At 38.5% G+C, this 14,257-nt stretch overlaps 1 protein-coding gene across 2 annotated transcripts in view; it reads right to left on the bottom strand.

The window, feature by feature from the left end:
* The window catches only part of LOC133638201 (glutamate receptor ionotropic, delta-1-like), an 89,360-nt gene that overhangs the window by 55,302 nt on the left and 19,801 nt on the right, over nucleotides 1–14,257 (bottom strand). For both annotated transcript variants that reach the window (XM_062030556.1, XM_062030557.1), the window contains exons 3-5: nucleotides 14,226–14,257; nucleotides 1,552–1,725; nucleotides 896–1,057 (exon numbers count right to left, since the gene is read on the bottom strand). The exon at nucleotides 14,226–14,257 is cut by the window's right edge and continues 22 nt beyond it. In XM_062030556.1, the coding sequence (XP_061886540.1) occupies nucleotides 896–1,057; nucleotides 1,552–1,725; nucleotides 14,226–14,257 (368 nt within the window). The remainder of the gene's footprint in view (nucleotides 1–895; nucleotides 1,058–1,551; nucleotides 1,726–14,225) is intronic.

The raw sequence follows: 14,257 nt of genomic DNA, 5'->3' as shown, positions 1-14,257 counted from the left end.
CATACATGTTAACTTAGCCTTTTACTTGCATAAATGTTAACTTAGCCTTCTACTGGCATACATGTTAACTTAGCCTTTTACTTGCATAAATGCTAACTTAGCCTTCTACTGGCATACATGCTAACTTAGCCTTCTACTGGCATACATGCTAACTTAGCCTTCTACTGGCATACATGCTAACTTAGCCTTCTACTGGCATACATGCTAACTTAGCCTTCTACTGGCATACAAGCTAGCACATTCTACTGGCATACCAGTAACCAGTTACAGGTGTGTCTCCTGACTGTCAACCAGTTACAGGTGTGTCTCCTGAATGTCAACCAGTTACAGGCGTGTCTCCTGACTGTCAAGCAGTTACAGGTGTGTCTCCTGATGTGTTTCCTAATTGTCAACCCGTTACTGGTGTGTCTCCTGATGTGTCTCCTGATTGTCAAGCGGTTACAGGTGGGTCTGCTGATTGTCAACCAGTTGCAGGTGTGTCTCCTGATTTTCAACCAGTTGCAGGTGTGTCCCCTGATTGTCAACCAGGAGCAGGTGTGTCTCATGATTGTCAATCAAGAGCAGGTGTGTTTGCTCATTGTCAAACAGTTGCAGGTGTGTCTCCTGATTGTCAACCAGTTACAGGTGGGTCTACTGATTGTCAACCAGTTACACGCGTGTCTCCTGATTGTCAACCAGTTGCAGGCGTGTCTCTTGATGTGTTTTCTCATTGTCAACCAGTTACAGTTGTGTCTCCTGATTGCCAACCAACCAGTTACAAGTGTATCTCCTGATTGTCAATCAGTTGCAGGTGTGTCTCCTGATTATCAACCAGTCACAGGTGCTTCAGTTACAAGTTAGCAAATAGCGGGGTTGGTAGTTGGTAGTTCCAAAAGACTGGTGAAGGACCACGCACCTTCTGGATGGTCTCCAGCATGGACCAGCCTCCGTTCCACGGTTTGGTAGACTTCCTGATGCAGTTGAGACTGGCCATGCTGTGCCACTTCCTGTCCTCCAGCTTCCTGTAGAAGGCGTTGGCCAGCATCAGCACGCTGTCATACAGGTAGAGGTTGGACACCTGGGAGGGGCGGAGTCGAGAGGACAAAGGTTAAACCAGCTCTTCCACGACGGAGGCCGGCGTACTTACCTGCAGGTTCTGCAGGTGTACGTACCTGCAGGTTCTGCAGGTGTACGTACCTCCAGGTTCTGCAGGTGTATGTACCTGCAGGTTCTGCAGGTGTACGTACCTGCAGGTTCTGCAGGTGTACGTACCTGCAGGTTCTGCAGGCGTACGTACCTGCAGGTTCTGCAGGCGTACGTACCTGCAGGTTCTGCAGGCGTACGTACCTGCAGGTTCTGCAGGTGTACGTACCTGCAGGTTCTGCAGGTGTACGTACCTCCAGGTTCTGCAGGTGTACGTACCTCCAGGTTCTGCAGGTGTACGTACCTGCAGGTTCTGCAGGTGTACGTACCTGCAGGTTCTGCAGGTGTACGTACCTCCAGGTTCTGCAGGTGTACGTACCTCCAGGTTCTGCAGGTGTACGTACCTCCAGGTTCTGCAGTTGTACGTACCTCCAGGTTCTGCAGGTAGCCCTCCTGGGGGTCGCACAGCAGCGAGGAGATGCGATGGTTTTGTCGCTGGCACCGGGCGCCGCTGTCCTTCCACGGCGGGAAGATCTGCCGGACCACCGTTATGCGGCCCAGTGCACTGTGGGTAAGCTCCAGGATCTCTGCGTCGCTGATTTCCTGCGGAGGACGCGTGCTGAGTCAGCAACTTTCACAGGGGAGACCTCGACCCTTGTTTGGGGCCACACACTTCTTGAAAGGATCCAGTTTTGCAACAAAAATATTTGGTCCTCAAAATGATTACACATAAAGGAGTTGCGGGCAGTTACAGGTATGTCTCCTGATTGTCAACCAGTTGCAGGTGTGTCTACTGATTGTCAACCAGTTGCAGGTGTGTCTCCTGGTGTGTCTACTGATTTTCAACTAGTTGCAGGTGTGTATCCTGATTGTCAACCAGGAGCAGGTGTGTCTCCTGATATGTCTCCTGATTGTCAACCAGTTACAGGTGTTTCTCCTGATTGTCAATCAGGAGGAGGTGTGTCTCCTGATGTGTCTCCTGATTATCAACCAGTTACAGGTGTGTGTCTCCTGATTGTCAATTAGGAGCAGGTGTGTTTTCTCATTGTCAACCAGTTGCAAGTGTGTCTCCTGACTGTCTGTCAACCAGTTACAGGTGTGTATCCTGACTGTCAACCAGTTACAGGTGTGTATCCTGATTGTCAACCAGGAGCAGGTGTGTCTCCTGACTGACTGTCAACCAGTTACAGGTGTGTATCCTGATTGTCAACCAGGAGCAGGTGTGTCTCCTGACTGTCAACCAGTTACAGGTGTGTATCCTGATTGTCAACCAGGAGCAGGTGTGTCTCCTGATTGTCAACCAGTTATTGGTGTTTCTCCTGATTGTCAACCAGGAGCAGGTGTGTCTCCTGATGTGTCTCCTGATTATCAACCGGTTATAGGTGTGTGTCTCCTGATTGTCAATCAGGAGCAGGTGTGTTTTCTCATTGTCAACCAGTTGCAAGTGTGTCTCCTGACTGTCTGTCAACCAGTTACAGGTGTGTGTCCTGACTGTCAACCAGTTACAGGTGTGTCTCCTGACTGTCTGTCAACCAGTTACAGGTGTGTAGCCTGACTGTCAACCAGTTACAGGTGTGTATCCTGATTGTCAACCAGGAGCAGGTGTGTCTCCTGATTGTCAACCAGTTACAGGTGTGTCTCCTGATGTGTCTCCTGATTGTCAACCAGTTACAGGTGTGTCTCCTGATTGTCAATCAGGAGCAGTTGTCCCTACATTTTTTAGTAGGGAAGTATATCGTGTTTTGGTATTTTTTGGTACCGGTTCCTAATTGGGTCGGTCCAGGAAGACCATTAAGATTTTGGACTAGCGATACTTTGTATCCATCTGACTGCAGTCATTATGACACGCTCACTTCAAGTGCCGCTGCTACGTGCATGATGGCCGGCTTGGGGTAGTGACAAACAAGGAAGCAACACCACACAACAATATTTCACGCCTGCTAATAGGAGTTAGCGAAGGCCAGCTAACTCTGGACTACTGACTACGGTGCTTCATCAACCCCGACAACCTCGAAGGCGTCCAGTAACTCACAGGCAGATGTTCATCAACTCAAAAAACTGAATACTGTAAATAGTCGTTTTATTGACATAACTCACAACTTTTATACATCAGTGGTTGTCAGCACTGGCTGCCGGTCCGTCACTTAAATAGGTCCGCGTGCAACAAAAACACAAATTCATTGTAATGATGTACAGTATTTGAGGTATCTGAATCTTTGGACAACACACGATTCGATTCGATTCTTGGGAGCAACGATTCGATTCAAAGCGATTCTCCATTGAAAATCAGCACTTTATTAATAACATGGTGTAACAGTTCTGTGATTAATTACGTTTTTCCATAAAATACATAAAAATGTCTTACAGTTTGATATATTATTTCAAAGAAAACCGGTTTTGTTAAATACAATTCTAGCCAAACATTGAATAAAGTCAAATACAAATAAGGCATCAGGAGAAGTATCCAACACAGTGTTCCTTGAACACGTTTGATCGGACAGGAGACAAAGAATGCGAGGCTCGACAGTTCTGACTGGCCGACACGTCACTCAAATGGCGGTGACGGCGGAGAAACCCTCTGAAAACGACAACAAAACTCCGCCTTTTGTGGTTATGTCCTCGCACTAATTAAAACCTCAATGTCGATTAATCGCGCAGCCCCAAATTTGACGTCATATTTGCATAATGAGCGGAGCAGGAAGTGGCTAGGAATATGTTAGCGGTGAAATTTCAAAGAAACAGACGTTTATTCATGCAGACGAGGTTCGATACAGACAAACTTGACCAAGTTTTACTAAAGCTTGAGGAGACCAGCTCTTACAACACAACCAGGAGAGATGCAAAGAGGACCACAGAGACAGGATAGTACTCGGCCAAGTTTTACTGAAGCTTGAGGAGACCAGCTCTTACAACACAACCAGGAGAGATGCAAAGAGGACCACAGAGACAGGATAGTACTCGGCCAAGTTTTACTAAAGCTTGAGGAGACCAGCTCTTACAACACAACCAGGAGAGATGCAAAGAGGACCACAGAGACAGGATAGTACTTGGCCAAGTTTTACTAAAGCTTGAGGAGACCAGCTCGTACAACACAACCAGGAGAGATGCAAAGAGGACCACAGAGACAGGATAGTACTCGGCCAAGTTTTACTAAAGCTTGAGGAGACCAGCTCGTACAACACAACCAGGAGAGATGCAAAGAGGACCACAGAGACAGGATAGTACTCGGCCAAGTTTTACTAAAGCTTGAGGAGACCAGCTCGTACAACACAACCAGGAGAGATGCAAAAGTAAGCCACAAGGAGTTAAAGGCCTACTGAAATTTTTTTTTTTTTAATTTAAACGGGGATAGCAGATCCATTCTATGTGTCATACTTGATCATTTCGCGATATTGCCATATTATTGATGGAAGGATTTAGTAGAGAACATCAACGATAAAGTTCGCAACTTTTGGTCGCTGATAAAAAAAGCCTTGCCTGTACCGGAAGTAGCGTGACGTCACAGGTTGTGGAGCGCCTCACATCTGCACATTGTTTACACCAGCAGCGAGAGCGATTCGGACCGAGAAAGCGACGATTACCCCATTAATTTGAGCCAGGATGAAAGATTTGTGGATGAGGAAAGTGAGTGAAGGACTAGAGTGCAGTGCAGGACGTATCTTTTTTCGCTCTGACCGTAACTTAAGTACAAGCTGGCTCATTGGATTCCACACTCTCTCCTTTTTCTATTGTGGATCACGGATTTGTATCTTAAACCACCTGGGATACTATATCCTCTTGAAAATGAGAGTCCAGAACGCGAAATGGACATTCACAGTGACTTTTATCTCCACGACAATACATCGGCGAAGCACTTTAGCTTCGGAGCTAACGTGATAGCATCGTGCTTTAACTGCGGATAGAAACAAAAGAAACATGCCTCAGACTGGAAGGATAGACTGAAGATCAACAATACTACTATTACTTCTACTATCAGGAGACACTGAACCAAACCCTGGACCTGTAACCACACGGTTAATGCTGTCCCGCCTGGCGAAGCCTAGCAATGCTGTTGCTAATGACGCCATTGAAGCTAACGTAGCTACGGGACTTCAACAGAGCTATGCTAAAAACATTAGCTCTGCACCTACGCCAGCCCTCATCTGCTCATCAACACCCGTGCTCACCTGCATTCCAGCGATCGACGGCGCGACGGAGGATTTCACCACGATCATCGGTGCCTCTATTTTTTAAATTGTATTTATTTACTAGCAAGCTGGTCTCGCTTTGCCCGACATTTTTAATTCTAAGAGAGACAAAACTCAAATAGAATTTGAAAATCCAAGAAAATATTTTAAAGACTTGGTCTTCACTTGTTTAAATAAATTCATACATTTTTTTACTTTGCTTCTTATAACTTTTAGAAAGACAATTTTAGAGAAAAAATACAACCTTAGAAATGATTTTAGGATTTTTAAACACATATACCTTTTTACCTTTTAAATTCCTTCCTCTTCTTTCCTGACAATTTAAATCAATGTTCAAGTTTTTTTTTTTTATTATTGTAAAGAATAATAAATACATTTTAATAAAATGTTTCATTTTAGCTTCTGTTTTTTCGACGAAGAATATTTGTGAAATATTTCTTCAAACTTATTATGATTAAAATTCAAAAAAATGATTCTGGCAAATCTAGAAAATCTGTAGAATCAAATTTAAATCTTATTTCAAAGTCTTTTGAATTTCTTTTAAAATTTTTGTTCTGGAAAATCTAGAAGAAATAATGATTTGTCTTTGTTAGAAATATAGCTTGGTCCAATTTGTTATATATTCTAACAAAGTGCAGATTGGATTTTAACCTATTTAAAACATGTCATTAAAACTCTAAAATTAATCTTAATCAGGAAAAATTACTAATGATGTTCCATAAATTATTTTTTTAATTTTTTCAAAAAGATTGGAATTAGCGAGTTTTTCTCTTCTTTTTTTCGGTTGAATTTTGAATTTTAAAGAGTCAAAATTGAAGATAAACTATGTTTCAAAATTTAATTGTCTTTTTTTTCGTGTTTTCTCCTCTTTTAAACCGTTCAATTAAGTGTAAATATCATTAATTATTAATAATAACATAGAGTTAAAGGTAAATTGAGCAAATTGGCTATTTCTGGTAATTTATTGAAGTGTGTATCAAACTGGTAGCCCTTCGCATTAATCACTACCCAAGAAGTAGCTCTTGCTTTCAAAAAGGTTGCTGACCCCTGACCTACAGCATCAAAGTATATCAACAATATATGCAAGAGCGGGTGTTGGTACTTAGTGCTGAAGCAACTTAGCATGGTGGCACACACACACACACACACACACACACACACACGCACACACACACACACACACACACACACACACACACACACACACACACACACACACACACACACACACACACACACACACACACACACACACACACACACACACACACACACACACACACACACACACACACACACGCGGTGGCGCATGTAGATGACTTGATGAAGGTTGTTTCTGGCAGCATGAAAACAAGCTAATTAGCTCATTAGCATCCATTTGGCTCCAGAAACGAAAAGCGGTTTTGGCTCTTCAAAATAAAAGCGCGGCAACGTACCGGCTGAATGCACACAACACGTTGTTGACATGAGCGCAACACCAAGAAATATTTATAATGTATATATATATATATATAGATGTTGTTGCTCATTTCCCAACATGGTGGATCCAACATGTTTGTTTTACTTTCATCAAAGTGCACTCATGTTTGTTTTCACTTCATCAAAGTGCACTCATGTTTGTTTTCACTTCATCAAAGTGCACTCATGTTTGTTTTCACTTCATCAAAGTGCACTCATGTTTGTTTTCACTTCATCAAAGTGCACTCACCTTTGTTTTCACTTCATCAAAGTGCACTCATGTTTGTTTTCACCTCATCAAAGTGCACTCATGTTTGTTTTACCTTCATCAAAGTGCACTCATGTTTGTTTTACCTTCATCAAAGTGCACTAATGTTTGTTTTCACTTCATCAAAGTGCACTAATGTTTGTTTTACCTTCATCAAAGTGCACTAATGTTTGTTTTCACTTCATCAAAGTGCACTAATGTTTGTTTTCACTGCGTCAAAGTGCACTCATGTTTGTTTTACCTTCATCAAAGTGCACTCATGTTTGTTTTACCTTCATCAAAGTGCACTCATGTTTGTTTTCACTTCATCAAAGTGCACTAATGTTTGTTTTCACTGCGTCAAAGTGCACTCATATTTGTTTTACCTTCATCAAAGTGCACTCATGTTTGTTTTACCTTCATCAAAGTGCACTAATGTTTGTTTTCACTTCATCAAAGTGCACTAATGTTTGTTTTCACTGCGTCAAAGTGCACTCATGTTTGTTTTACCTTCATCAAAGTGCACTCATGTTTGTTTTACCTTCATCAAAGTGCACTCATGTTTGTTTTACCTTCATCAAAGTGCACTAATGTTTGTTTTCACTTCATCAAAGTGCACTAATGTTTGTTTTACCTTCATCAAAGTGCACTAATGTTTGTTTTCACTTCATCAAAGTGCACTAATGTTTGTTTTCACTGCGTCAAAGTGCACTCATGTTTGTTTTACCTTCATCAAAGTGCACTCATGTTTGTTTTACCTTCATCAAAGTGCACTCATGTTTGTTTTCACTTCATCAAAGTGCACTAATGTTTGTTTTCACTGCGTCAAAGTGCACTCATATTTGTTTTACCTTCATCAAAGTGCACTCATGTTTGTTTTACCTTCATCAAAGTGCACTAATGTTTGTTTTCACTTCATCAAAGTGCACTAATGTTTGTTTTCACTGCGTCAAAGTGCACTCATGTTTGTTTTACCTTCATCAAAGTGCACTCATGTTTGTTTTACCTTCATCAAAGTGCACTAATGTTTGTTTTCACTGCGTCAAAGTGCACTCATGTTTGTTTTACCTTCATCAAAGTGCACTAATGTTTGTTTTCACTGCGTCAAAGTGCACTCATGTTTGTTTTACCTTCATCAAAGTGCACTCATGTTTGTTTTACCTTCATCAAAGTGCACTCATGTTTGTTTTCACTTCATCAAAGTGCACTAATGTTTGTTTTCACTGCGTCAAAGTGCACTCATATTTGTTTTACCTTCATCAAAGTGCACTCATGTTTGTTTTACCTTCATCAAAGTGCACTAATGTTTGTTTTCACTTCATCAAAGTGCACTAATGTTTGTTTTCACTGCGTCAAAGTGCACTCATGTTTGTTTTACCTTCATCAAAGTGCACTCATGTTTGTTTTACCTTCATCAAAGTGCACTCATGTTTGTTTTCACTTCATCAAAGTGCACTAATGTTTGTTTTCACTTCATCAAAGTGCACTAATGTTTGTTTTACCTTCATCAAAGTGCACTAATGTTTGTTTTCACTTCATCAAAGTGCACTAATGTTTGTTTTCACTGCGTCAAAGTGCACTCATGTTTGTTTTACCTTCATCAAAGTGCACTCATGTTTGTTTTACCTTCATTAAAGTGCACTCATGTTTGTTTTCACTTCATCAAAGTGCACTAATGTTTGTTTTCACTGCGTCAAAGTGCACTCATGTTTGTTTTCACCTCATCAAAGTGCACTCATGTTTGTTTTCACTTCATCAAAGTGCACTAATGTTTGTTTTCACTTCATCAAAGTGCACTCATGTTTGTTTTTACTGCGTCAAAGTGCACTCATGTTTGTTTTACCTTCATCAAAGTGCACTCATGTTTGTTTTTACTGCGTCAAAGTGCACTCATGTTTGTTTTCACTTCATCAAAGTGCACTCATGTTTGTTCTCACCTCATCAAAGTGCACTTATGTTTGTTCTCACCTCATCAAAGTGCACTAACTGAGCACAGACTGATACTGCTGCCCAGTATCGTGACCTCTGCAGCCTCAGCATTATTATATTGTATTATTATAATTTCATGTCCTGAGGGCTCTCATGAAATAAAAATAATAATTCTATTTAGAAAGTTGTAAAGATGATTTTTATGCTCCAACTATGAAAATAGTCCATTTGGAAGGAAAGCTTTTTATGTTGAGATCATTTACTGCCGCCAGGAAGCAGCTCCCCGCAGCAATAAAGGAGCGTTTATGCTGCTACTACTACTACTATCAACTACAACAAGTCAGCTAGTATCACACTACATCTCAACCATAGGGCCGGGGCCCAATTGTTGGGTCGCCGGCGCCCCCTACACATGTGTTTCCCAGCTGTGGTCCTTCAGGTGTAATACACTTCCCCACCACTAGTGGCAGTAATGACAACTTCAAACAAACAGAAGAAGTCTGCAGTTTCTTCAGCGCAAAAATGATGACTTCAATTTTATTGAGCGTTTATTTAAGGAACAATTTTATTATGAATTTGCTTTATTGGAACACGGAGTAATTGTGTGTCCTCCTTGTGCAGTATACTTCATGGACTACTTCAGTATACTTCATGGACTACTTCAGTATATTTCATGGACTACTTCAGTATATTTCATGGACTACTTCAGTATATTTCATGGAATACTTCAGTATATTTCAGTGACTACTTCAGTATATTTCATGGACTACTTCAGTATATTTCATGGACTACTTCAGTATATTTCATGGACTACTTCAGTATATTTCAGTGACTACTTCAGTATATTTCATGGACTACTTCAGTATATTTCATGGACTACTTCAATATATTTCATGGACTACTTCAGTATATTTCATGGACTACTTTAGTATATTTCATGGACTACTTCAGTATATTTCAGTGACTACTTCAGTATATTTCAGTGACTACTTCAGTATATTTAATGGACTACTTTAGTATATTTCAGTGACTACTTCAGTATATTTCATGGACTACTTCAGTATATTTCATGGACTACTTCAGTATATTTCATGGACTACTTCAGTATATTTCATGGACTACTTCAGTATATTTCATGGAATACTTCAGTATATTTCAGTGACTACTTCAGTATATTTCATGGACTACTTCAGTATATTTCATGGACTACTTCAGTATATTTCATGGACTACTTCAGTATATTTCATGGACTACTTCAGTATATTTCATGGACTACTTCAATATATTTCATGGACTACTTCAGTATATTTCATGGACTACTTTAGTATATTTCATGGACTACTTCAGTATATTTCAGTGACTACTTCAGTATATTTCAGTGACTACTTCAGTATATTTAATGGACTACTTTAGTATATTTCAGTGACTACTTCAGTATATTTCATGGACTACTTCAGTATATTTCATGGACTACTTCAGTATATTTCATGGAATACTTCAGTATATTTCAGTGACTACTTCAGTATATTTCATGTACTACTTCAGTATATTTCATGGACTACTTCAGTATATTTCAGTGACTACTTCAGTATATTTCATGGACTACTTCAGTATATTTCATGGACTACTTCAGTATATTTCAGTGACTACTTCAGTATATTTCATGGACTACTTCAGTATATTTCATGGACTACTTCAGTATATTTCATGGAATACTTCAGTATATTTCAGTGACTACTTCAGTATATTTCATGGACTACTTCAGTATATTTCATGGACTACTTCAGTATATTTCAGTGACTACTTCAGTATATTTCATGGACTACTTCAGTATATTTCATGGACTACTTCAGTATATTTCAGTGACTACTTCAGTATATTTCATGGACTACTTCAGTATATTTCATGGACTACTTCAGTATATTTCATGGACTACTTCAATATATTTCATGGACTACTTCTGTATATTTCATGGACTACTTCAGTATATTTCATGGACTACTTCAGTATATTTCAGTGACTACTTCAGTATATTTCATGGACTACTTCAATATATTTCATGGACTACTTCAGTATATTTCATGGACTACTTCAGTATATTTCAGTGACTACTTCAGTATATTTCATGGACTACTTCAGTATATTTCATGGACTACTTCAGTATATTTCATGGACTACTTCAGTATATTTCAGTGACTACTTCAGTATATTTCATGGACTACTTCAGTATATTTCATGGACTACTTCAGTATATTTCAGTGACTACTTCAGTATATTTCAGTGACTACTTCAGTATATTTCATGGACTACTTCAGTATATTTCAGTGACTACTTCAGTATATTTCATGGACTACTTCAGTATATTTCATGGACTACTTCAGTATATTTCAGTGACTACTTCAGTATACTTCATGGACTACTTCAGTATATTTCATGGACTACTTCAGTATATTTCATGGACTACTTCAGTATATTTCAGTGACTACTTCAGTATATTTCATGGACTACTTCAGTATATTTCATGGACTATTTCAGTATATTTCAGTGACTACTTCAGTATATTTCATGGACTACTTCAGTATATTTCAGTGACTACTTCAGTATATTTCATGGACTACTTCAGTATATTTCAGGGACTACTTCAGTATATTTCAGTGACTACTTCAGTATATTTCATGGACTACTTCAGTATATTTCAGTGACTACTTCAGTATATTTCAGTGACTACTTCAGTATATTTCATGGACTACTTCAGTATATTTCATGGACTACTTCAGTATATTTCATGGACTACTTCAATATATTTCATGGACTACTTCAGTATATTTCATGGACTACTTCAGTATATTTCAGTGACTACTTCAGTATATTTCATGGACTACTTCAGTATATTTCAGTGACTACTTCAGTATATTTCATGGACTACTTCTGTATATTTCATGGACTACTTCAATATATTTCATGGACTACTTCAGTATATTTCATGGACTACTTTAGTATTTTTCATGGACTACTTCAGTATATTTCAGTGACTACTTCAGTATATTTCAGTGACTACTTCAGTATATTTCATGGACTACTTCAGTATATTTCATGGAATACTTCAGTATATTTCAGTGACTACTTCAGTATATTTCATGGACTACTTCAGTATATTTCATGGACTACTTCAGTATATTTCAGTGACTACTTCAGTATATTTCATGGACTACTTCAGTATATTTCAGTGACTACTTCAGTATATTTCATGGACTACTTCAGTATATTTCATGGACTACTTCAGTATATTTCATGGACTACTTCAGTATATTTCAGTGACTACTTCAGTATATTTCATGGACTACTTCAGTATATTTCATGGACTACTTCAATATATTTCATGGACTACTTCAGTATATTTCATGGACTACTTCAGTATATTTCAGTGACTACTTCAGTATATTTCAGTGACTACTTCAGTATATTTCATGGACTACTTCAGTATATTTCATGGACTACTTCAGTATATTTCATGGACTACTTCAGTATATTTCAGTGACTACTTCAGTATATTTCATGGACTACTTCAGTATATTTCATGGACTACTTCAGTATATTTCATGGACTACTTCAATATATTTCATGGACTACTTCAGTATATTTCATGGACTACTTCAGTATACTTCATGGACTACTTCAGTATATTTCATGGACTACTTCAGTATATTTCAGTGACTACTTCAGTATATTTCATGGACTACTTCAGTATATTTCAGTGACTACTTCAGTATATTTCATGGACTACTTCAGTATATTTCATGGACTACTTCAGTATATTTCAGTGACTACTTCAGTATATTTCAGTGACTACTTCAGTATATTTCATGGACTACTTCAGTATATTTCATGGACTACTTCAGTATATTTCAGTGACTACTTCAGTATATTTCATGGACTACTTCAGTATATTTCATGGACTACTTCATTATATTTCAGTGACTACTTCAGTATATTTCATGGACTACTTCAGTATATTTCATGGACTACTTCAGTATATTTCAGTGACTACTTCAGTATATTTCATGGACTACTTCAGTATATTTCATGGACTACTTCAGTATATTTCATGGACTACTTCAGTATATTTCAGTGACTACTTCAGTATATTTCATGGACTACTTCAGTATATTTCATGGACTACTTCAGTATATTTCAGTGACTACTTCAGTATACTTCATGGACTACTTCATTATATTTCAGTGACTACTTCAGTATATTTCATGGACTACTTCAGTATATTTCAGTGACTACTTCAGTATATTTCATGGACTACTTCAGTATATTTCATGGACTACTTCAGTATATTTCATGGACTACTTCAGTATATTTCAGTGACTACTTCAGTATATTTCATGGACTACTTCAGTATATTTCATGGACTACTTCAGTATATTTCAGTGACTACTTCAGTATACTTCATGGACTACTTCAGTATATTTCATGGACTACTTCAGTATATTTCATGGACTACTTCAGTATATTTCAGTGACTACTTCAGTATATTTCATGGACTACTTCAGTATATTTCATGGACTACTTCAGTATATTTCAGTGACTACTTCAGTATATTTCATGGACTACTTCAGTATATTTCATGGACTACTTCAGTATATTTCATGGACTACTTCAGTATATTTCATGGACTACTTCAGTATATTTCAGTGACTACTTCAGTATATTTCAGTGACTACTTCAGTATATTTCATGGACTACTTCAGTATATTTCAGTGACTACTTCAGTATATTTCAGTGACTACTTCAGTATATTTCAGTGACTACTTCAGTATATTTCATGGACTACTTCAGTATATTTCATGGACTACTTCAGTATATTTCAGTGACTACTTCAGTATATTTCATGGACTACTTCAGTATATTTCAGTGACTACTTCAGTATATTTCATGGACTACTTCAGTATATTTCATGGACTACTTCAGTATATTTCAGTGACTACTTCAGTATATTTCAGTGACTTCTTCAGTATATTTCATGGACTACTTCAGTATATTTCAGTGACTACTTCAGTATATTTCAGTGACTACTTCAGTATACTTCATGGACTACTTCAGTATATTTCAGTGACTACTTCAGTATATTTCATGGACTACTTCAGTATATTTCATGGACTACTTCAGTATATTTCAGTGACTACTTCAGTGGTAATGATACGGTGGGCCCTCTGTAGTGTAAAGGTGGGCCCCCGGGTGAATAAATGTAGAGTAAGTAGGCAAGGTGCACGTACCTCGTTAACAAAGACCCAGTGACTGTCCTTGG

This window comes from Entelurus aequoreus, linkage group LG21, assembly GCF_033978785.1.
Source record: "Entelurus aequoreus isolate RoL-2023_Sb linkage group LG21, RoL_Eaeq_v1.1, whole genome shotgun sequence".
Lineage (NCBI taxonomy): Eukaryota > Metazoa > Chordata > Actinopteri > Syngnathiformes > Syngnathidae > Entelurus > Entelurus aequoreus.
This window is presented reverse-complemented; position numbering and strand designations above follow the sequence as displayed.